A 23,713-nucleotide genomic window follows, 5' to 3' on the forward strand; every position below is an offset into this window, starting at 1 on the left:
TGTGGTTTGATACAGTTCACATTAAGTCTTCTGCATTCATACTCATTGTCACATGTGACCTTATCAAGTGTAAGACAGACATATTTCTGTTTGATACCAAGGATGTATAGTAAACACATCAACTGACCTATCTAGCTGTCATCCAATTTCAGTCATAAAACAAGGGGAAAATCAAATAAGACCTTTAATGAAATTATATTTATAATAAGTGATAGATGGGAATATCTTACACTCTTGCTTTTCCTATCTGATTTTGGTTTTCCTACCATATGTGCTATTGTGCTATCTTTGTATACTAAAAAAAAAGAAAATTCATACAAACAGAATGTGCACATTTTTACATGTTTATCACCCCTCAAGACTGATTAGAATTTATTTTTTTCCCTTGCCTCTTCTAATATTCTTTCTATGACTGAGAACATAAGATACATGAAAGGAGAGATGTTACCTGTTTATTCTAGTTAAATTTTAATATAAAAACTACTGTAATCATTCATATTTATTTTTTTCTTTACATTCTACGGTGTTGTCAAAAGGTATTTTTAATACCTGAATGTACAAATTGTTTCCATTTTTAACATAAACTAGTAACTTTACTTTTTCTCTCTTTCTTTTCTTTTTTTCAGACATAAAAGAAGAGCAGTTTTTCTGTAGCAGTTATTACAGCTGTTATGAAACCAGCAGCACAAATAACTAGTGAGACATTAGAAAAGTCACATATCTTATGCTGAAGGAAAGGATAAATTAAAATATAAAACTAAACCCAAAAGAACTTTGGGTCACCCATAAAGTACTCAAGTCAACTCCAGTTCTGGCATCTGTAATGCCAGGTACATAAGGAAAAAAAAAAAGAAAAAAGAGAGTAAACCCACAGATATTTATTACAATCATAAGTCAAATGTCCATGATTTTCTGTGAGTGTAAAACCCATCTAGTCTTTTTAAATGTGTTTTGGTACTTACACATATTTTTTTGTTTGTTTTTAATGTACATTTGTCAGTGATGCAGAAAATTGGTTTTGTGAATGCCCTAAACTCTACTCTGGAAAACTCTGCCAGTTCGCAACTTGTGATGAAAATCCATGTGGAAATGGTGCCACATGTTTTCCAAAGTCCAGGCAAGATGCTGTTTGCCTTTGTCCATATGGAAGATCTGGCATCCTCTGCAGTGATGGTAAGAACAATATTCTGCATGCATTGGTCATAGTTTCTGTCATTCTTAGAAGCTTTGGTAAGAAACAGGTCAAATGCTGTGAAGGCAAAGCACTGGAAGTGACCAACTCCCCACCTACAAGCACAATCCGAAATCCAGTCACAAGCAAGGAGTGTCTGAGCTGAGCACCCTTCTTGCATGTTCTTTCATAACAGTGTCAGGCAGAGAGAGTCAGAGTGATCAAAGAAGCTGGGAGCAGACAAGTTAGGAAACACCAGGTAGTGTGTGTTTAAATAATTTACCTGGAGAGAAGCTGAAAGAGAGATTTGACCGAGAGTTTCTTTGGGTAAATTAATTTCTCATATAATTTGATTTTTTTATATACGTAGGAAAGCATGATTTTGTACATTTTGTAAATAAAAGCAATGTATAAACAATACTTTCTGGATTGTAAAAAAAACCCTCAGGTGCTAAAATTTGGCTGATTTTTCAGGTCAAAAAGGGGAAACATTTAAAACCTACCAGTACTTCGCTATGAAACAGGAGACAGGATGAAGAGAAATTAATACAGCTAAGTAAATAGGTCATTTGACTAGTATTATCAAACAAAGGACTTTTATTCCTCAAGCATTGATTGTTCTAGGTCAGAAATTCCTGTGTGTGAACATCCGAGGAATTAGTTTTCCCCTAATACTCAATGTAGCAAGAAGTAATGATTGAAAAATCTGCATATAGAATATAAACACTGGTTCTGAGCTGATTCAGCAGTGCATATCAAGTGCCTTTTAAAATAAATATTAAAAAATGTTCAGGTTGGATCAAAGTCTATGTTCTTCATAACATATACATCTTTACCTCTTTAAATCTTAATCAGAAGACATTTCCAAAATTTTCAGTAGATGAACGTTTATGTTTTATCAATGTTTTGTTATTGAAAAAATTCGACAAGGGCAAGTGTAGAGTTTTGCATTTGGGGAAGAACAACCCTGTGTACTAGTACAGGTTGGGGGCTGACCTGCTGGAGAGCAGTGTAGGAGAAAGGGACCTGGGGGTCCTGGTGGACAGGAGGATGACCATGAGCCAGCAGTGTGCCTTTGTGGCCAAGAAGGCCAATGGCATCCTGGGGGGCATTAGAAAAGGTGTGGTTAGTAGGTCAAGGGAGGTTTTCCTCCCCCTCTATTCTGCCTTGGTGAGGCCACATCTGGAATATTGTGTCCAGTTCTGGGCCCCCCAGTTCAAGAAGGACAGGGAACTGCTTGAAAGAGTCCAGTGCAGAGCCACAAAGATGATTAAGGCAGTGGAACATCTCCCTTAGGAGGAAAGGCTGAAAGATCTGGGTCTCTTTAGCTTGGAGAAAAGGAGACTGGGGGGTGACCTCATCAATGTTTACAAATATGTAAAGGTTGAGTGTCAGGACGATGGAGCCAAGCTTTTTTCAGTGATGACCAGTGATAGGACAAGGGGCAATGGATGCAAACTGTAGCATAGGAGGTTCCATATCAGGAAGAACTTCTTTACTGTGAGAGTGACAGAGCACTGGAACAGGCTGCCCAGAGAGGTTGTGGAGTCTTCTTCACTGGAGACATTCAAAACCCGCCTGGACACGTTCTTTTGTGATGTGCTCTAGGTGACCCTGCTCTGGCAGGGGAGTTGGACTAGATGATCTTTCAAGGTCCCTTCCAACCCCTAGGATTCTGTGATTCTGTGTTTTCATTTAACCCTGATAATTGATAGCCAGAAGCAAGCAAGTAGGCAAGTGCATGAAACATGTATGACACTTCCTTGGTAATCTTTCATAACTTGCAGTAGTACAAGATGTTAGGGCTTCCTGTGCTGCAGTTTGTATCTGGGTTAGCCCTTGATAGATTTATTTTCTTCCGTGCACTTCTCTAATTGGTCTTCGTGTCCATGTAAACTTGATATACAACATCCTGTGGCAGAGAGCTCCATATCTTAAGTATATAGCTTGCACTGAAGTACTTCCATTTGTTTGCTTAATTACACCAATTGCTAATGACATTAATGCCTCAAGCTTCTGTGTTAGAACAGATGTTTCAGTTGTTCCATGTTTTATGAGTGTTTCCCTGTTCACCTTCTCCATGCCTCTCCTGATTTTATACATATCCTTTTTATAACCATCCCAAAAATATTTCTGAATAGTCCAAGTTGATTCATTCATTTTTGGGACACCAGCAAGCTGTGTGTTTAGTAATCCAGGCTGCCTTTCTTTGTTCCTTCTCAGTTCCACTGCATCCTTATTTAAAATGATATTCCAGAGCTGATCACAGTATTCGAGGTGTGATAATGCCACTGCTTTATACAGTGGTTTGACAGTTTTCTGTTTTACTCTGTCCTTTTTTAAATATTTTTTTCCATTCTGTTTCCTTTTATGAGTACACTGACATTTTCTTGAAACTGCCTATTAAATCTCCTAACACCTCTTTCTTTTAATGCTGATGGGGTGTTGAGAGCTCACTGTTCTGTATCTAAGGCTACGACTGTTCCTGTCATCTACCTCAATTTACATCTGTCAACACTTAGTATCATCTTTTTCCCTGTGGTCGTTCAATGAAGCTCTTCCACAGCTCTTTGTAGTTAGCTCTCTCTAACTGAATTGGGAGTTTCAGTAAAAATTGAGAGGGTCTAAATTGAGAGGAAGTACACTAATTCATTAGTTTGATTACACTACAGAGCTGAAGGCTTTGAAAATACAGAAAGAATGAAATCTTATTGAGTTGAAATATCATCAGTGTAAGCAAGCAAAACAGGGAAGAATACCCAGCTTCATAGGAGAGAGTATAAACCTATATAAATATTGGAAAACAGACAGGCTCCTGGGACTAACAGTGACTTTTCTTCCACTTCTGAAGCAGATGGAGCATACTGCAGTTCCCTGCAGGCCGGGAACAATTGCTTTGAGTTTATCTTAGTTACTTTATACTTATTTCAGACATCAAGAAAAGCTTTCTAAAAGCATGTTGAATTTTCCAAATATATATAATAAAATGCATAATTTCTTACTACACATCTTTTGTTGCTTTTATCACTAGATGACCATGTTATGACTGTTAGCATGACCATTATATATTGAAAACTCTCTCAAGAAGCCATATAGCTAAGGCATAATGGACCAAAGGGGACGAGGGATCATAATATAAGTCAGAAGCAAGGCTGCTCTGATCAGATCATGAACCCAGGGGGACCAGCATACTGATCAGCCAGCTACTTATATGTGACTGGTCTTTTTTGTACCTGTATCACTCTATTTTTCCACACTTGTTCCTCCTCAAATCACCTAATTCCTTCCTTCTCTCCACTTTTGGTTCCTCCTTTAATCATCCCATTAGTCCTGTGCTGTTCCAAAATGCTGTTCTTCACTTGTGTCCCATAATGTGTCCCATGCCCCTTGGCAATCACACCCTCCTGTCCAAAAGGTGCTCTAGTGTTCACTCATCCTGGTGAATGTCACACCTGGACACTAGAGCTGAGGGTCTCCTGGGGCAGCCCTGGGAGGGTCCCAGACAGGATGTCCCTTCCTCTGAATACTTAACTTGGTTTCCCGCCTGCCTCTGGGATTTGTGCTCGACTGCAATTGCAGAGATGGACCTGTGGTGAGCTGATGGTTCCTGCGATAGTGCTGGGAGTAGGTGGGGCAGGGTAGTGGAACATCTGCCACTGTCTCACTGCCCTGCTTTGTTGGGTGTGCATGTTAGCATTTGTCACATAATCATGTGACTGTCAACTCAGGTGGGTGGACTTGCCTGAAACAAGAATTTAGTCACTTACTAAAACAGAAAACAAAATGCACATCATCAATATGCAACAATTTGGAACAGAGACTATGACTACATGGGCAGCTTGACTCAATCTCACAAGTGACTTTGCTTTTTAAAGCTGTACATAAAAGGATCTGTATCATTTAAAGTGAGTCCAGTTACTCAGCTCTGGCTTTTCAGTAGTTTTGTGTGAAAGCAGCCAACATCCAAACCATAGTCTGATAAATGTCCTGCCACATTTAATTTAGTAAAAAGTTGCTTGCATTGTGTTTCTTACAAATTGTCCATCTCCTCCATTATTTAGGATCGCACTGGTGAATGAAAGTACTTACAAACAGCATCATTACAGACCCAATAAATACACATTCTCCAACAGTGCTATGAACATTTTTTTCTGTTAAATGCCTTCAAAAATTGCTTCCTTTATATTTTATTTTTCTTTTGAGAACTTTTAAAAGTTAGCCAGGAAGACATTTCAACAACTCATTATGGAGCAAGCAATGACTTAAGTTAGCACTAGAACTGCCTATAATTTGGGGAGATTTGTCATTTAATAGGATCTGAGATATAAATGAAAATCTGTGGTGCTTGTTTGATCCAAAGAGAAGCTTTAGCTCAGACAGTTAGAGAGATGTCCATATGACCATACTTCAACTCTATAAAAATAAATAATTATAATTATTTTAATATAGATGTGACAAAATCACTAGTTTTAACATGAAATAAAAGTAAAATAGTTTTAATTAGCCAAATTACTAAAAATGCTATTGTTGTATCTCACCAAAAGAAACAGCTTAGGACAACGTTCTTATACACAAATAAATAAGTGTTCAATTGTTACCATCTATGTATTCAGCCTTTATTTCCTTTTTCTGTATTTTTTAACACTTTCATGTAAGTGCAGACTCAGGAAATACCCTGGTTGGTGCAGGAAACCGATATGGTCTGTAAAATGTCAGGCCAAAATGTCTGAAGTATCTCAGTGTAAGAAATGTTGTTATATAAGATGCAGAAATTTTACAGAGGAAATACCAGGGTATCATTGTACGGCAGAGTTGTGATGGCTTCCTCAATGTGAGTGAAGCAGAAATAGTTCATTGACCGGGAATGGTAATTATCACCTAGACTTCTCAACTCTTTATGTTGTTGTTAATTATATGTCACAGAAAAAAACTGGGCCCTTCTGTGAAGTTTTTGGTCATAATATGAAGCATTTTATTAAGCCAGGAATCAAGAACAAATGCTTTGTAAGCACAAAGGTAAATTTCAGAGGATTTCAAAGGAATGTACGTTGCTATCATGAGTAATTGTGTCAATTGCAATGTATTAGACCAAGTCTCTGTGTTTTAATTTCACATTGTGTTTTACATATGTACATGTGTGACAACATTAGAGACCTAACTGTGACATCATATTTGATAAACACCCTCTGAAAAGGACCATCCATAGCATGTGTTCACAGCCATCTGTATGTTCCCTGAGACACTGCTGAGCAACATTTATGGTAACGCTTCACAGTCCAAAGGATTCCAGCAGCTTTTCTGTAGGATGTAGCTCCGAGCTCTGTAGAGTGAAAATTAGCCTGCAAGCAAATGGCTTCTGTGCAGCTTTGTTTGGCACACAGTGTCACCTTCAGGGTTGTTTGGGTCTACAGACTAAATCCTGCAGTTTGGTGACATCAGATGCCCAAAGGGGATTTGCTGAAATGCAAAAACTGCATCTCAGGGTTTTGGGGCAGTGGTAAGAGACTTTGGGGAATGCTGACTAGGGAATGCTGATCAAAGTTGGTCTTCTTCCTGTTAAAAGGAAGTTATTTTCTGGCTCATTTGCTTTTAGCTGGGCCTTAATTTCCCGCTACCTTCCAATGTGAGGAATGTCATAAAAATGTTCAAAACACATATAGGTGCACTCACACCCACGTTATTAATGTCACTGCTGCATCACCAGTTTTTCAGATTCATGTTTTCATCCTTGAGCAGTGAAATAACTTTTCTTATTTCAAATCTTTGCTTCCAAGCCAAAGTACAAGTTGCTAGTGTGTATGATTACAGAAATAAACTAAGCTAATAGGGCCCATGGGCCCAGTGACTACAGATACCACAAGACAAATAAAATTCATACCTAAGTATTTACTGGGAGCGGGGAGGAGAAGGTATAAAACTAAATAACCTGTTATATGGATCCCCAACTCCTCATGCAATCATCTTCCACAAATCAAGAGTCTTCAACAACCCCTTTGAACACTCAGCTGACGCTGCACTTCCCTGCAGCTCCAGCACCCCATATCTCTTCCTTCTTGCACTTCCCAGAGTTTCCAGCAAGGAAAGCTGGTTGGCTATTAAAGAAAACAGCTTCAATGTAGAGCTAGCAAAACATGTAAAATAATTGCCAGATTAGCTCCCTCATCTAGCCTGTCCTTCCAAGGTATGCTACAGATATCACATGTCCATACAGCAGGGCCTTTCACCTCATTTCCATGGCTGGTCCCCAGGTAGCTCCTTGTCCTCTCCATCTCTCTGCATCTTTCCAGGCACAAAGGACAGGGGAACTGCAGCACCATTTTTTTCTTCACCTGTCAGACTGCATTCCCTGATCTAATACCTCCTAATGTACTGCAGTGCACAGAGAGAGGTTCCTACCAGAACCTTGTGCCAGAGGTCTGCATGCAAGTCAGTATTTAAAATTGGTGATTGTAAATATATAGGAATTTATAGAAATGCATTTATAACTTGCTTCATATAGCTTTGCTAAGTGAGCTTAACAAAGACTTGCATGTGGTGTAGCTCAAACATGCAATCTTCTTGCTGCTTCATTAGAAGCAAGATGAGTAAGAGAAGGAATAGCACAGCTGCTTTAAAAATTATTTTTCTAAACTCAGCTAAGAAAACATTTTGCACTCTGTTCATCAACATTTCTGTGCTCAAAAGTGAGTTTTGGTGTATTAAGAGCTATACTGCAAATCAGTAGTGGCAGACTTTCGTGATGACAAAGGACATTCTTCTGAAGACTTTGTACAGCTTAGACGACTGGAAAATACCATGCTGGGTAGTAATATACATTCCTTTTTCAATATTGCCTTTGCAAATATATGAGCTGGTATTTAGGGAAACTGAGTAATACTCATTCCACAGTGTATATGGCTGCTGATCCTAGAGCCAGACAATGAGCTGATAACTATTCACAGTTAGTCAATGATAATATTAAAAAGTGGGTTATCTGATTATAATTCTGTAGCCTGAAGTTTTCTTCTTTTTCCTTCACCTCCTTCATCTGTCTTGGTTTTTGCAACATATTGTAAAGCTGTGGTTCAAGATACATTGGCAGTGAGTGCTGAAAGGAACATTAATTTTAACTCTTAACAGAAAATTCAAAGATAATGAAACCTTTTTTTTTTTTTTTTTTTTTTGCCACTTTATTCTCTCTCCTTTGTTAAGATTTTTTTCAAACTATAGTTGATTTATTGCATCCCACTTTTATGCTTATCTTTGATATCATGTGCAACGTTAGGGAAGTAGGTAGCCGACCATATTACTATATTTATATAATGGGATAATTTGTCATTATTTGTTTGTGAGGCATTGGGACATACATACCATACCCTATTATTTTTTCAGTACTAGGAATGCAGAAAAGGACAATGATGAATGGTGTAGGACTGACAAAGAGACACAGGACAAGATCAAGGACAAAAAGTTGATAAAAGTCTTCAGTCCTCAGTCAGAGCGGTGTGTGGTTTGGGCACAGTGTTAATTTGGAGTGTGTTTTTGCATGGCTTATACTCAGAGCCATTGGGACACATCTCTTTTCTTTACCATTTCAGACTGTACACTGCAAGAGCAAGTGTGGAATTAGTTTGGATGGTGTCTGGGCAGGAAAAGGAAATATCCTGAGGTGGTTAGCTGTGCTAGTTCAACCAGCCACAAACATTTTATAAATAACATTTTTAAGGACTCTGTATCAAGGAAGGTGGGCCAGAAGATTATACAATTTTATGCACAGTCTTTGCTCCATAGCTTTATAATTTAAAAAAAAAAAAAAAAAAGGCTATAAAAGGAAAAGGCAAAACATCTTGCTTGACACAGTTTTGCCAATCAGTGTATTTTTCATACAGGTTTTTTAGTGAGTTTTGTTGTTTGTGGGGTTTTTTGTAAGTTAAAAATATGTAACAGCATGGCAAACTAGTCTGTCTTAAAATTAAACTACTGAAGGTCATTGCATGGAAGATATCTCAATGATTGAATATTTTACATAGATAACCTTTAACTTTTGGATGTGATTGGATAAAGATCTCTTAGTAAATAATATTGAATATTAATGGTTAAAAATGTGTTATAAAATCTGTAAGTGGCAGTCCAGAACCTGGTAAAATATGGAATAGCTCTCAAGCCAGATATATTGAATTAGACAGAAATATAAGCTTTTGAATCAGGTTTAATTAACATTTCTAAATACATTTTACTCTCCAGAGACCAGCGTAGGGTCTTACTTACAAACACTGCATGTACCTACCTGCTAAGGATGCGGTAGTTAATTAGATAATGCATCTGACATTTACTAGGTGTGAGAAAATCTTTCAACACTCCGGAGAAAACTGTGAAGAAGTAAACTAAAATAATGTAATAGTTTTTGTAAAACATTCTTGTGGGGCTCCTATTGCCTTTTACAGTATTTCTCCATTTGATGACCACATGCCTTACACATGTATAGCTCCATATAGTGGTCACACACCATTTCAGATAGAATCCAAGCACCACGCACACACAGGGGAGGACCAACACAGAGGGGATCAGGGCTACGTATGGCAGCTGGGTAACAAGTGCAGGTAGTGCTTCTGCAAGCCAGTAACAAAAAAGGACAGTCTGATCAGGAAATTTGAAATTCCTTTAACACATTGGTGAGTCTGGAGTTGCTCATCTGGAGAAGAATAACATGCCCTGCTTTCTGCCAGCCTCCTTGATAACCACTGTTTTGTAAAATGTTGTGTGCCCAGATATGAAGTTTAGCCCACTATTAGTGATTTGCTGGACTTACTGTTATCATAGAATCATAGAATGGTTTGGTTTTAAAACAACCTTAAAGATGTCTAGTTCCAATGTCCCTGCTATGGGCAGGGACACCTTCCACTAGACCAGGTTGCTCAAAGCCCCATCCCTTCTTTTGATGCAGCCCAGGATATGGTTGTCTTTCTGGGCTGCAAGAGCACATTGGCAGTACATGTTCAGCTTTTCATCAGTGAGGACCCTCAAGTTCTCTGGGCTGCTCTCAATCTGTTCTCCATCCAACCTGTATTTGTGCTTGGGATTGCCTTGACTCAGGTGCAGGACCTCGCACTTGGCCTTGTTGAACTTCATGCAGTTTGCCTAGACCCCCATCTCAAGCCTGTCAAGGTCCCTCTGGATGGCATCCCTTCCCTCCAGTGTGTCGAGCTCAACACAGTTTAGTGTTGCCAGTGAACTTGCTGAGGGTGCACTCAATACCACTGTCCATGTCACTGACAAAGTTGTTAACAGTGCCAGTCGCAATATCGACTCCTGAGAAATGCCACTGGTCTCTACTTGGACATCAAACCATTGACCACAAACACTAATGTGAAATAAAATGGGTTTGTATTGCAGAACAGAGAAAAAGATTCCATAACAGATTTTTATTTATTTATTTATTTTTAATTTTTTTGTGAGAGTGCAGAAGGTATGATTATATGTAAGCTTTTCCCATATACATGTCACTTCTGTCTAAGGTGTTTTGATCTTGGACTATCTCTGAGGTGTCCATTAGACCCTAAATTGATATCTCTAAAGAAGCTTGACAGTGTCAAGATTTTTACATCTAACAGTTTACCAAATATAGCACACACAACCTGTCTGCAGATTCTGAGTAGTGCTGTCTATATATTTACTGATATTAACATTTTTAATAAAACCACTTACCTTTCTGTTGCATTTTCTGTTAATTTATTGCTATAAAGCTTCAGCATTATTTGGCCTTATAAGTTTTCTTTTGAGCCTGTGTTCTTAGACTTTATCCTAAAAGCCGGAGATGAAATCACAATCTTAAGACAGAATGGCCAACCTTTTCAGTACTGTGGGGAGCCCAGGCCATGTGTGGGATCACAGGCTTTATATACATGGTGATACTAGTCTTTGAAGTCAAATGATAGCAACTCCCTACAATAGCAAACTTACCAAACTAAATTTTGGTTAACATGTTTAACTTACTAAGGCGAGTTCCCACTTCTGCCTTTTTAAAAGACTAGGCACATGCCCGTCATTTTAGTATAGAAGTTACTTAAATACATTTTTTAAATAACCTTAAATAGGAACAGTGCTGTTATCAACACAATTTTGTTGTGACTCCAAAAGAACTTGCACCCAACAAATCTGTCACTTTGTTACATAAGAAAAAGCATAGAGAAAAGCTGAGTCTGGTCTCAGTAGTTCTGAATTTGCTGCCCCCAGCTCACAGGCCAAAATTATTCTTGCTTAAATGAGATGTGGGTTTAGTTTTAAGTTTTGAGATCTTTGAGCCTTTTGCTCTAGGACATGTCAAAACAGCAGTGAAATTGAAACTGGTATGCAGTAATAATCTAAGACTATGGATATCTTAACAATCTTTATGCTGTGTGCCTGGTCAGTGGGAGTGGCATCCTCCTACTGTCCAGGTCTTTCTGTTGTAGAACACTTTGCAGGATATTCCTTTAACAATGTTCAAATCCATCTTTATAGGGAATTCTAAAAGGAGAAAGTAAAAAGGCAAGAAAATAACAAGAAAACAGCTGAGGCAATGGCATATTTCATCCTGAGAACAGCATTTTACCTTGCCAGGAATACCTTGTCAGGAATAGAGTCGTCAGTGATCTCTGTAAGCAAACCAAAATACCTGGCTCTGTGGAGGCACGTGCTAGACTTTGCCTTTTCCATTATAAAGGGGAGCAGAAAAAGACAACAAACACAAAGGCTTCCGTTACTTTGAAATCTTCTTGTCTCTTAAATATTTTGTGCTTTATTAAATATATAGAGAGATATGAAGAAAAGTAAAAGGAAGAATACTTCGTATTAAATGAGCTGCCTGTGTCTTATAGCTTCCTGAGAAGCTAAAAATGCAGAATTTGAGCCTCCCTCAGGCAAGTTCAGGTAATCTGAGCGAATACTAATGGATTGTAACCAACACAAAATTTAAGTATGTTAAAGTTATGGTTTTCCTCCAATGCACATGACTCATAAAGGTCTGAGACTGGAGGTTATGTTGAGACATTCAAACTAGGTTGAGAACAAGCTTATTGCCAGTTTTCTTCTAATTAGGGCAAACCCACTGTTTCATATGGAAATTTCCTGGCTCCCGTTTAAAATCACAGAACAAGGCATAATGTGCCACATGTGAAGTAGTACTTAATAAATGGGACAGGACACTCTGTACTGCTGCAGACTCTGAGTCTGTGCTAGAAGAGGTTTGTCAGAGCCTACGTCTGCACCTTTTGTCAGAGGCAGATACTACGGTGTTGTCTGCCACTTCAGTGCCAATATGGCAGTTTTCCCAGGTTGCAAATTTAGAACCAGATTCCAGAAACTAGAGATTATTACATAATTTTCACATTTATGTGTCATTGTTTCTCCCACCCTGTAAGTATTTAAGGCCAGATGCTTAAAGGTACTTAGGCTAACACAGATTTACTTGGAGAAGATTATAATTCTTTACTAGCACTTCCCAATCTGGTTTGTACATGGTGCAGCTATGTATTCCTTCCTCCCCCAATGCCTCCTACTGCCTTAGGAGTATCCTACTGGATCAGCCAAATTTGGTAGTCAGGTTGTTTGGAGATAACTGCTCAACTCTTTTAAATTTAGCCCCAGTCTTTCAGGATTAAGCTTTACTCAGCTATTCTTCCCCTTCTGTTTTTCACTTTTGTCAAAACCAGCATTTTATGTTATCTCTGCCCTGGGCTTCAACTACAGGAATCGACTACAGAAGCCTGGCTGCTCAGCTCCAACAGAGTCCTTGGTACCAGTGCTGTGTTGACTGGTTACCGGTAAAGATATATATGCATCCTTGATTTGATGTACTTTTTTAATGTGCAGTTTTTCTGAGAATAAATTATACATTTATGTGTCACAAAACTAGTAGGTGTTTAAATGACCTTGCGGCCTTCACAGCTTTGGAGGAAAGAGGAGTATATAGTTGGCAAAGGTATTTTAGAAAAAGGTATGTGCTTTGCTTGGTCAGTGTACAACATAAAGGAAATTTGCATTAAATTGAACATAAATGAGAGTTTAAAAAGGTTAAATAATTTTCAAAAAATACTGTAAGTTACACATTTTAAAATACTCAATTCCTTAATATTCAGACAGTTTAAATTATGAAGTGAATAATGTGAACAATGTAATTCGTGTAGGTCCTATTCACTGTGCTGTAAATTCATCCATTTGTAGAATCAGAATCGTAACGTGATTAAGGTTGGCAGGGACCTTAAAGATCATCAGGTTCCAACCTCCCTGTTATGAGCAGGGACACATCACACTAGACCAGGCTGCACAAGCCTCATCCAACCTGACCTTAAACACCTCCAGGGAGGGGGCTTCCACAACCTCCCTGGGCAACCTATTCCAGTGCCTTACTAGTACCCTCATAGTAAAGAATTTGTTCCTAATATCTAACCTAAATCTGCCCTCTTTCAGTTTAAAATCATTACCCCTTGTTTCTTTTTATTATTTCTCTGTCTGTGAAGAGTTATTATTCCTTAAACTCTGCAGCACAGCCTTTTACTCACTTGCACTCAGATGTGAGCCAGAGATGGTGTTTCTTTTAACAGGATAATTTCTTTGTATAGTTTCTTTTGTCTGAGTTTTGAATAAATACTGCAGTGTACTTCTATTTGTAACAATGCTATCTAGAATCCAGGAGATGGCAGTAATTGTCAATAATTCAGTTGTAAAATAAGTATTTACAAAGCAAAGAAATAGAGATTACTCTCAGAGAAAAGCCAAACTATCCGCATGTGTGTACAGTATGACAACATACCAAAATGTCAGTATTTTAATATTTTTAGTTTTTAAGTTCTAAACTGGGCTGTTTAAATAGAACTTGCAAATAAATATGTTAAAGAATTTGCCCTAACACTGGATTTCTTTTTCTTTAATCCAGTTATTAATATTAGCCAGCCTAGTTTCAGTGGCACAGATGTCTTCGGCTATACCTCATTCCTAGCTTATTCTGCAATCCCAAATATCACCTTCTACTTTGAATTCCGCTTGAAATTTCAGTTGGCAAACCACCGCTCAGCTTTACAAGATAACTTGATTTTTTTCACTGGACAGAAGGGCCAAGGTAAGCTTTGTTTTTATTACCTATCCTTATAGTCTTTCACATATTCATTAAACAAGTAGGATAAAAATATACACAGCTTTTTATTGATTTTTTAAAAATATAATTTCATTAGGATAAAAATAATCTCTTAAATACCTTATTGACTTGTAAACAATCAGATTGTATAAATGTTTCTTTTCATTAAGGAGGAGTATAACAGCTTCTAGTAGTTACACTTCAAGTAGAATATTTCTGAAAAAAATAAATGGGAACCAGAAGATTAAGGTTCTCTTTTTGGTTGTAAACTTTAATTTCATTATTGAATACATTTATTTAGTTCCCAGTTTTGAGACTTGCTGCCTCAAGTCTTCTTCCACTGATGCTTTATTGGAAAATCAATTCATTCATCCAACGTGCCACAGCCACCCTGCTGTTTCTTCTTGTGTCCTCAACCTGCTGCAGAAGCAGCCATGAGTTGCTACTGTTGTCACAGTGGGCACTTCCATGGCCCACAGAAATCTTTGAAATCCAATCCTGTGGCAGCCAGATCTGGACTTTGCTATTTACATACAATATGAGACCCTAACCCCTGAGATCACTCAATGTAGTATAACCCAAGCTAGCTATGAATACGTTGTGCTGCAATTTGTATAGTGAAGTATTCAACTTGATCTGATTAACATAGCTTAGAAGCAGGTCATATGAATCTATTTTAAAAAGGTGATATAAATCCTGTTACTACAACATTTGTACCAATAATTTAGGTACCTCTTCATAGCAACCCACTGTGGCAGACTGACATGTCCTTAGCACTGAAATCTGGTGAAACAGTAATACTATTTGTGTTCTGTCCATCTTAGCATTACTGTCAGCCCAGAACACATAGTACTGATGAAAGTTGAGAAAAATTTAATGACACGTTAATGCAGACTTAAAGCAGTTAGGGTAGAAATTACTTCATATTTAATACTTTTTTTTTTTTCCTGAATTGTTTCTTCAATTGGAGCATGAGCTAACTTTTGCATTGGGAACTGTCCTATGAGATTGTTGAAGCCTAGGAGGGAGGTTTGGTAATGTGTCTTTAGGTCTAAACCCATCACAGCAGAAAAGTGATTTAGGGATGTAAATAAAAGTCTTTACCTTATCCAAAACATCATGAGAGTTTGACAGGTATGGGAACCTATGCTTACGCAGAACAGCATCAGAAAACTAATACTGCAGGAAGATGAAAGGCGGAAGAAAGTGTTACTAGCCATTTTAAGATAGTGAGATCTCAAACTGCAGTATTAAAAACCAGTTGCCGGGGTGTGGGGGCTTATGCAGTCACATATATATTGCACACATCAACTGCAATACATCATCTGAATAAGATACAGGGTATCCTCCATTTACTGTGTTGATATATTTGATATATTCTTAGGTCTGTTAATTTTCTTTATTTAAGGTTCTGTACACTTTGGGGCTGCTTCTGCCTTCTCCCTGTGGTACACTGTTAGTCTATTGAAATGTTTTATGTTTGCTTAGGAGGGCTTGGCAGTTTATATGTCTGTGATATAATTAAGCCTGTTACATTTTGCTTGCAATGAACCTGCCCACAGAATGTACCCTGTAATGTCAAAGTCATTATGAAGTATAGGTCTTGCAACCATATTGAGATGAACTGAATAAAAAATTTTTTACTGGTGTCATTTTTATTAACTAGAATAGTAGCATTCTGGGCTTATTATGTAGTTGTCAGGTGGAAGCCTGGCTTCTTTTATCTTGCATATAATTTCTTTCATGAACACTGCCATATAGTAGTAATGCATTTCTGCAGCCCTATGTCAAATGATGGGTGGGCAGCAGAGCTCCAGGTGTCAGTGAAGCTGAGAAAAAATGAGGTGCTTGGTAAATTGCTGAGTAGCAGTTTTATTTATTTTCTCCATGGCTGGGGAGACAGAATAACTGCCATATTAATTACCAGAAAGCAGTATTTCTTACCGAGAGTTCTTGGCTTATTTCAAAGGACATGCTGTTGTTCTAACAATTCACTTTTACAAAGTATCAAGAAACAGTGCTCTCATTGTGAGGAGCTTGAGCTTTTTCACAGCCTGTGCCCTTGCTGTAGGGAAGTATTATTAAGTCTCTAAATAAATGGATCAGAAATCCATAAAAATAATGTGAATTTAAGATGGCCTGATTTCTTTGAAGCCTATTTGAGAGTCTGATTTCTTTTCCATCCTTCGTGAAGACAAAGAGTAAGACAAAAAGAATAAAAAAACAACAGAGCAGTTAAATGCTGTCTCATTTATGCAAACTATTAATTAAAATTTTCCTCAGTGTTTTGGGATGGTGACACTGTTGCATTTCTTTCATGTAGTTAATTTCCAAAAAAGAATTTTAAAAATGCACAGATCATTTTAAATAACACTTTGTCATTAATGTGCCTCCCCTAGTTTTGCAGGCCAAATCACACAAGTACATTGTGGACACTGCTGAAAATAGCAACTTTGGGACTGACTAAAAAAAAAAAAAAAAAAGAAGAAAAAAAGGTTGTTATTTACAGTTTGGAAGTCCTTCACTGGTAATGTGCCAGGGTAACTGAAGGCAATGGGGCTTCATTCAGTCATGAACAAATAATTATAATAAAAATGAACAGTGTTTGTGTTCTATTAAACTGTATATAACTGTACACTTTGTACAGAGGCTGTGTATTGAAATTCTTTTGAATAATCTTTTCTTTTTATGAATATTCATGTTGCACCAAAATAATAACTATAGAAAAATCAAATCTCTGTATAGAAAAAGTAGAGCATTGTTCCCTCTCCACATTAATAATGCAGTATGCAAGGTAAGGGGAACATGGCAGTTTTGGCTGTGAAAAAACAGTATGCAGAGCTTCAGTGTGAGGATGAGCTATATTTATCATTGCTTCTTGTGGGGAAAAGTCCACTTTATCTTTTGCAAATGAAGCAAACTCCCCACGCACTCAGGGCAGGGGCATCAAGTTACATGGCTGAAATTAGCATCACCATATGACACTGCAAGAACAAATAAGAGACCTTCCCTAAAACTAATACAAAATAAGATAGCCTTATGAAAACAGAAGAAAATAGCAAATAAAACACAGCTTACTGGCATGAAATTGAGCACTGAATTGCTTGAATTCACAGGAGAGTTGTAAAAAGAAATTGATGGCTTTGAATTTCAATTCAACACGTCCCAATCCAAGACTGAGAATATTCTTCCCTTCTATTTTTGTTTGTATCCCAGTTCTTTTACCATACAAAGAGTACATGCAAAAGAAAGAGCAAGGTTTGTAAAAATAAACAAGTTTTCTCTAATTAACAATAGTTCTACTCTTGCCTACATGAGAAGAGGTATTGAATTCTCTTCAGACATGTCAGTGTAAAAATCCATCTACATGGATGATCAGGAATTGGTCCAGAAACTGAATTCTTACTCACAAGCTTTATGTCAGATTTAAAATCCTTCAAATAAGATTTTCTAGGATAGTACCTGAAAAGCACAGGCTACACGTACAACGTGTAGTCCTAAATGTAAAGACATTAGATTATTTATTGCCAGTTTTCAAAGGAATTAGTTCTAACTTGAAAGTTTAAGAAGACTTCAGAGAATTAAATGATACAGCTGTTCTGACTTAGAGAAACTTCAGTAACAAATGCTCTAGACCTTCCCTAATCAGGGACAGCAGCAATAAAGTCTCCAGGCATTGTTGGGTCAAGGGCACCTAACCAAGCTTGTTAGAAGCTGCTAGGGCTTCCTTAGGCCAGTATCCCTGTTGCTCCCCTTACCTCATAGGAGCAGGTGCCCTCAAGTTTTTGGGGCCGTTAAAGTGCGTACTGTGAAAGTTGGAAATATGCCAAAATAGCTTTAAGACATGGGCTATTCTCACATGCAAATTAGAATTTCAATTAGCATTTTTTGAGGTTTTGGAGAGTGTTGAAAATGTATTAATGTTACGGGGGAGGGAAGAGCAATAACTGCTAAATTCACCAGAGTCAAAGGTATTTGTGGATGTCACTAACCTACTCTAGTGTGAAAAATAACTTCCTTCAAAAAGCCTGTAAATACTTTCAAATGTCTCTGCAGTTTCTATTTTAAATCCAGAAGAATACTGCAAATGTATTACAAGTTAAACAGAGAATATTAAAAATATATACAAAACTTAAAACCTTTCTGGATAGAGTTTTCCTAAACTGATATATTTTCAATGGATATGAACCATATTTTATGCATCAGGATTCACTAAATGCTGGAATAAGTAGTTATGCTATTTTTGTCTTTTCAGGTCTAAATGGAGATGATTTCTTGGTTTTAGGCCTCCGTAGTGGCAGAGTAGTATATAGCTACAATCTAGGTTCTGGCACAGCAACTATCATTAGTAGACCACTTGATCTGACACTCAATATTCATGTCATCCATCTTGGCAGATGTCTCCAGAAAGGCTGGCTGAAGGTAAGAAATTGTTTCCCTTAGAAAGATAGCTTTTAGATAGAAGTGTTTTGGTTCTTTTTCACATTTTATATGGTAAGTTTAAAAACTACTTTTGAGTTTCCTTGTTAAGTTTGCGGAACTCTGTTCATTAAAAGGTGTTCATGAATTAGGTGAATTCCTTTGTTGTAACAAATATAAATGTTTCATTGAAAGGTGGATGATCAGAAAAATAAAACTGTCACTTCTCCTGGGAGACTGGTTGGACTCAACGTCTTCAGTCAGTTTTATTTAGGAGGCTATCAAGAGTACACTCCAGAACTCCTACCAAGGGGATCCAGATTTATGAATGGCTTTCAAGGTAAAGATTATACTGTTTCAATTCCTTTTAAAACATGCACTGGATTGTTTCAGCTGCCTAAGAAATAAAGATCAAAAATCCCTGTCTTACAAGGAAGCAAACTAGAATCTCCTTGGCTGAGATTCCTGTGGCTTTTTCATTATTTCACTACAATAATTAAGAAACATGATGCAAAGAGAGGCTTTGCGAAGTTTTTCTAGTACTGTTTCTGAAAGTTTGCCATTGTATCATTTATTTCCATCTGCCTCTGTTCTACACCATCCCTCCAAAAGGGCTTCCTTTCTCTGCATAAAGCAGTTTAGATTCTTCTCTCAGCAAGCTCTGACCATTATTACAGGTAGTGCTGGTCTGGGTAATCATTTCTATGCTGAAAGCTTCTTTCAGATAGGTTATTATGAAATCTGATTTTTTTTTTCCTGACATTGTGACCTAGGTCTCTAGACAAGACCTAAGTAATTCATATTAAGACTATTTCACCTATTTAACCAGCAGATAATAACTCCTACATCAAAACTGATACCTGAAGCTCTCTAGAAATCTTAATTCAACTCCTATCAGTTGGATCAGGATTGAAACAAAGGATTTGTTCACAAAACTTCTGCATATGCATTCCTTACTTTCATAGAAATAATGTGTCCAATATTTGTAAGTTAAACTTCAGTTTATTTTAAGCACTGGAAAGCCTTTCAATTGAAAACATTTTGCCATAGCAGAGCAAAGTTTCAGTTCTCAGTTATAAAATCAGGGGCACATTACAAAAGGCAAGCATAGCAATAATATTCACTTTCATATGCTTTTACACTACATTTCTACTAGTACCACACAATTGCATCTTTACCAGCCATTACCTTACTTTTACTTCTTACACAGAAACTTCCTCAAAATCAAGTTTCTTATGCTGTAATCAGCTTTTCACTTAGAAAGTCGTATGAATTAACAATTCATCTGTCTCCATCTTTTCAGGAAGCATGGGTTGAATAGTTACAATTTTCATATCTTGGTTGCAAATTGGCATATCATAAACCATAATGTCTATGCAAGTATTTTAATAGTGTCAATATTTGTTAAATATTCCTGGCTTTTTCTATAGACATGTTGAAGCTAGCGGTGACCAAGGGGAATCTCTGGTGCTTCACTTTAACCACAAAATTTTGCTGGTTCCTCATGTTGCAACTGTATTGCCATGGCCAAATTTCTACAAATGCAGGATGAGTTTTCTTCCAAAAATAGAAAAATACTTTAAAGTTCATATACTGTTAATTAGCATACTATTTATTAATTGTTCTAACTGTTTAAAAATAATTTTGTCCAACATGTAGCACATAAACATTTTCTCATTTTTCTAGCATTCACAGTATTAAGTCTACTGTATCTGCTAATTCATTCCATGCTCCAGTGCCCGGCAGCAGCTTCTGTCCTGCCCAGAGCATATTGACTTTCAAGGAAGCTATTAGCTTCCCTATGCCTGATTTCCTATGACATTTTCTTATCTAGTCAGCATCTCATTTGTTGTTCTAACTCATAAATCTCCCCAGTTTCAGCTCTCAGGATCAGAAATAAACCTCCATTAGCCTTTCTCCAAAGTGAGAAGTGCAGTACCGCTAACATAAAAAAAATTTGAACCATTTTACTTCAGCTGATCTGCAGCTATAGGGAGCCCACAGAAGAACGCTGGAAGTGACAGTCAAGATAAATTTATCTAGCACATAGTTGATTAAAGTACTCAGGCATTTGGAAAGCTGTTGTCTGCTTTTAAGGACATGATTTATTAAAACCATTTTGTTTCTAATACCAGGGTGTACATCTCCTTTTGTAAGCAATCACTATTGGACCAAGAAACATTGAGATCAGCCTTGGTGCTGCAGACTAACTCTCCTCTGGATCAGTATGCAGTCATTTAGGATTTTTACTCTGTACAGCTGCTGCTTCAGACCATTTTCTCCCTTACTTGCATGCAGTTGTTCAAGTGATTTCTATTGGGGAGGAGGAAAATGAAAATACATGTCTTTAAAAAGCTGTAATTTAATAATTAAAAGATTGGGAACTCTAAGTGTAGGAAATTTGGCGATCAACACCTTGTCGTAGTTTGGCCCTAACACGACAACAAAGAACCAGCCACGTCGCCTCTCGCTCAGCTCCCCCCACACACATGCACTGGGATGGGGAGGACAAAGGCCAGCTAGAAGCTCATGGGTCAAGACAAGTCACAGGTAAAACAGACTCAACTTGGGGAAAAAATAATAATTTAATTTCACACTAATCAAACACACACAGGACACAGACAACACAAAGAGCAGGGCTCGCGTATGTCACCCCACCCCTCCCTTGTTCCTGGGCCCAAATCACTTTGTTCCCAGTTTCTCTCCCTCCTTCAACCCAGCAGCACAGGGGGACAGGGAATGGGGTTTAGGGTCAGTTCACAGGCTGATGGTTCCTGCTGCTCCTTCCTCCTCAGGGAGGATTCCTTACAGTCCTCCTATGGGAGAGAGTCCTTCGCGACCCTCTCCATGAATCCTTGCCACGAGGTCAGGAGCAAGCTCCTCCAGCATGTGCTTCCCACAGAGTCACAGGAACAGTCACCTCCCCTGGCAGGGGGTCCTTCATGGCTGCATGATCCAAGTCCACTGTCAGCAAATCCACATTTGCCCCTCCTGGTGCCGTCAAAGAATGTTCCTGCATGAATGCAGGGGGACAGCCTGCCATCTTCACGTGGGATGCAGGGGAACTTCTACTTAGGCACCTTCTTCCCCCTTCTTCCTCACCAACCTCGCTATCTTCAACCTGACACTGCCTTTCACCTCTCTAGCACAGCTAACCCTTTGCTTTCTGCTCTCAGGTCTTGTATCTGTTTTTTCATATGTTAATCACAGAGGCCCATCAATTGTCTTAAGGACCTGGCCTTGGCCACCTGAACTGGGGAGCTTTTAGTTGCTTCTTACAGGAGCCAACCCTGGGGCCCCTCCCCTGCTACCAAAAACCATGCCAGAACCAAACCAGCACACACCTACAGATTCTTTTATTAGGCTGAAGAATGTTTGATGGTATCTTGAGCAATTTAGAAAACTTTCTTCATCCCCTATGAGAAGCTGAAGAAACTAGTAAAGATAGAGCTCAGATGAAGCAGCCAAGTTCATGCCGAGTTTGAGGTGCCCTGAACTTTGAGCTTTTGTTGCTCCTTGTGGGCTTACAGAAGCCTTTTGTAAATGGAAAAGTGGTAGTATAGTTTACTTAAGTGTCCAGCTTTTCTTCATTGTTTTGTAATGGTGTAATTAAGGGATCTTTGAGAGTTTTCTGAGGTGTGTAGCAGAGCATACTGCAGCTGTTTTAAAAAGTCAGCATGAGTTTTAGGTAGCTGCAAGTCTTGGGACCAAAGGGATTCAGCCTGCTCATTATCTACAGTCTGAAGTGGAGTATAAAATCAACAGCCTCACGTTCAGATCTGCACAACTAAACTCTATGACTCACCTGCAGAAAATGAGATGAGTATTATTTGGAAAAGGGCAGAAGTTAGAGCTGAATTTCCAAATCTTACATCTCTGAGACAGGCAGAGAAAAATCTGGTGTCAGGGAGAAAAAAAAAGGGAAATTTCTGATGTTTCGTAATCCATGCTACCATTGTGGCAGGATTCAGTCTCTAGCCATAGAAGCAATTGCTGTAGAAAAGGGCATTCATCCAGAAATAAGTGAAGAGCAGAGAGGGAGGAGGAACTGATTGTTCTTGTGATCCTGTTCATAAATACGATGAAGTACAGCTATAAAAGCAACCTGTTTGACAGCAAATAATGTTAAGTAGGAAAGTAAAAAGACAAAAGAAGTTTTGACCATAAAGGTGAACTGTTGAGGAACTTCTTTCACACTGGAAGAGCCACCTCTTCGTATAAATTATTTTGCAAAGAAGTAAATAAAATTCCAGCTGCTTCGGTCACTTTTTAAAATAAAGTAAACCCAGAACTCAGTTAAGTTCCAAGTAGATCTAGATATAGATATAGCCTTGTGGTCAAGGCTTATGTTCATAATACGCCAGAATACACTGCAAGTCTGCCAGGGCAAAGACTGCTTTGCTTTATGTTCCTGCATCACAGATGTCACAGAAGGAAAGTGACTTCTCAAGTAGTTTTTGCTTCTTACATCACAGTTTCATATGACTCATACACACCTTTTGGTTCTTTGGATCAGAGCAGCACTAGGTAGTCATTGTCAGGTCCATCTTATCTTTTAGACTACCAGACCACTACTCAAAAGTGGTCAAGAAAAACAAGAAAAGAACAAAGCACTTTAGGACAGGTAGAATCTTAACAATGTGTAAATTCAGTACTGTGTTGAGATAGACCACAGTTTATCTATGTATCTATTTCTGTCAGCTCTCTTGCTGCATATATATCAGAAAAAAAAAATGAAAGCTGAATAACAAAGTCATATATTTTTATATTATCTATGAAGTTTCCTTAGCCCTTTCTTGGTGGCTCTTTCGTGGCTTCTGAGCTCTGCTTGATTAGGATGAAAGCTATAAATTAAATTGAAAGTAAAAAAAGCCTGATAGAAAGCTCTAAGTGTGGTCTAAGAAGTCACTAGACAAAAGATGACAAAAAGGCAGTTTATTCTCTGTGAGTGTAATGTCCTGCATCTGATTTCAGCTTACTTGCATCAAACTCTGATCTTCAGAATCAAAGTTTAACCTACAAATTCAGAAACT

At 38.0% G+C, this 23,713-nt stretch overlaps 1 protein-coding gene across 1 annotated transcript in view; it reads left to right on the forward strand.

The window, feature by feature from the left end:
- Window positions 1-23,713, forward strand: part of EYS (eyes shut homolog) — a 686,220-nt gene that overhangs the window by 630,387 nt on the left and 32,120 nt on the right. Inside the window, exons 33-36 of the mRNA XM_051613735.1 lie at window positions 1,001-1,173; window positions 14,064-14,246; window positions 18,517-18,683; window positions 18,876-19,020. Coding sequence (XP_051469695.1) covers window positions 1,001-1,173; window positions 14,064-14,246; window positions 18,517-18,683; window positions 18,876-19,020 — 668 coding nt within the window. The remainder of the gene's footprint in view (window positions 1-1,000; window positions 1,174-14,063; window positions 14,247-18,516; window positions 18,684-18,875; window positions 19,021-23,713) is intronic.

The sequence above is a fragment of the Apus apus genome, chromosome 3 (genome assembly GCF_020740795.1).
Source record: "Apus apus isolate bApuApu2 chromosome 3, bApuApu2.pri.cur, whole genome shotgun sequence".
Lineage (NCBI taxonomy): Eukaryota > Metazoa > Chordata > Aves > Apodiformes > Apodidae > Apus > Apus apus.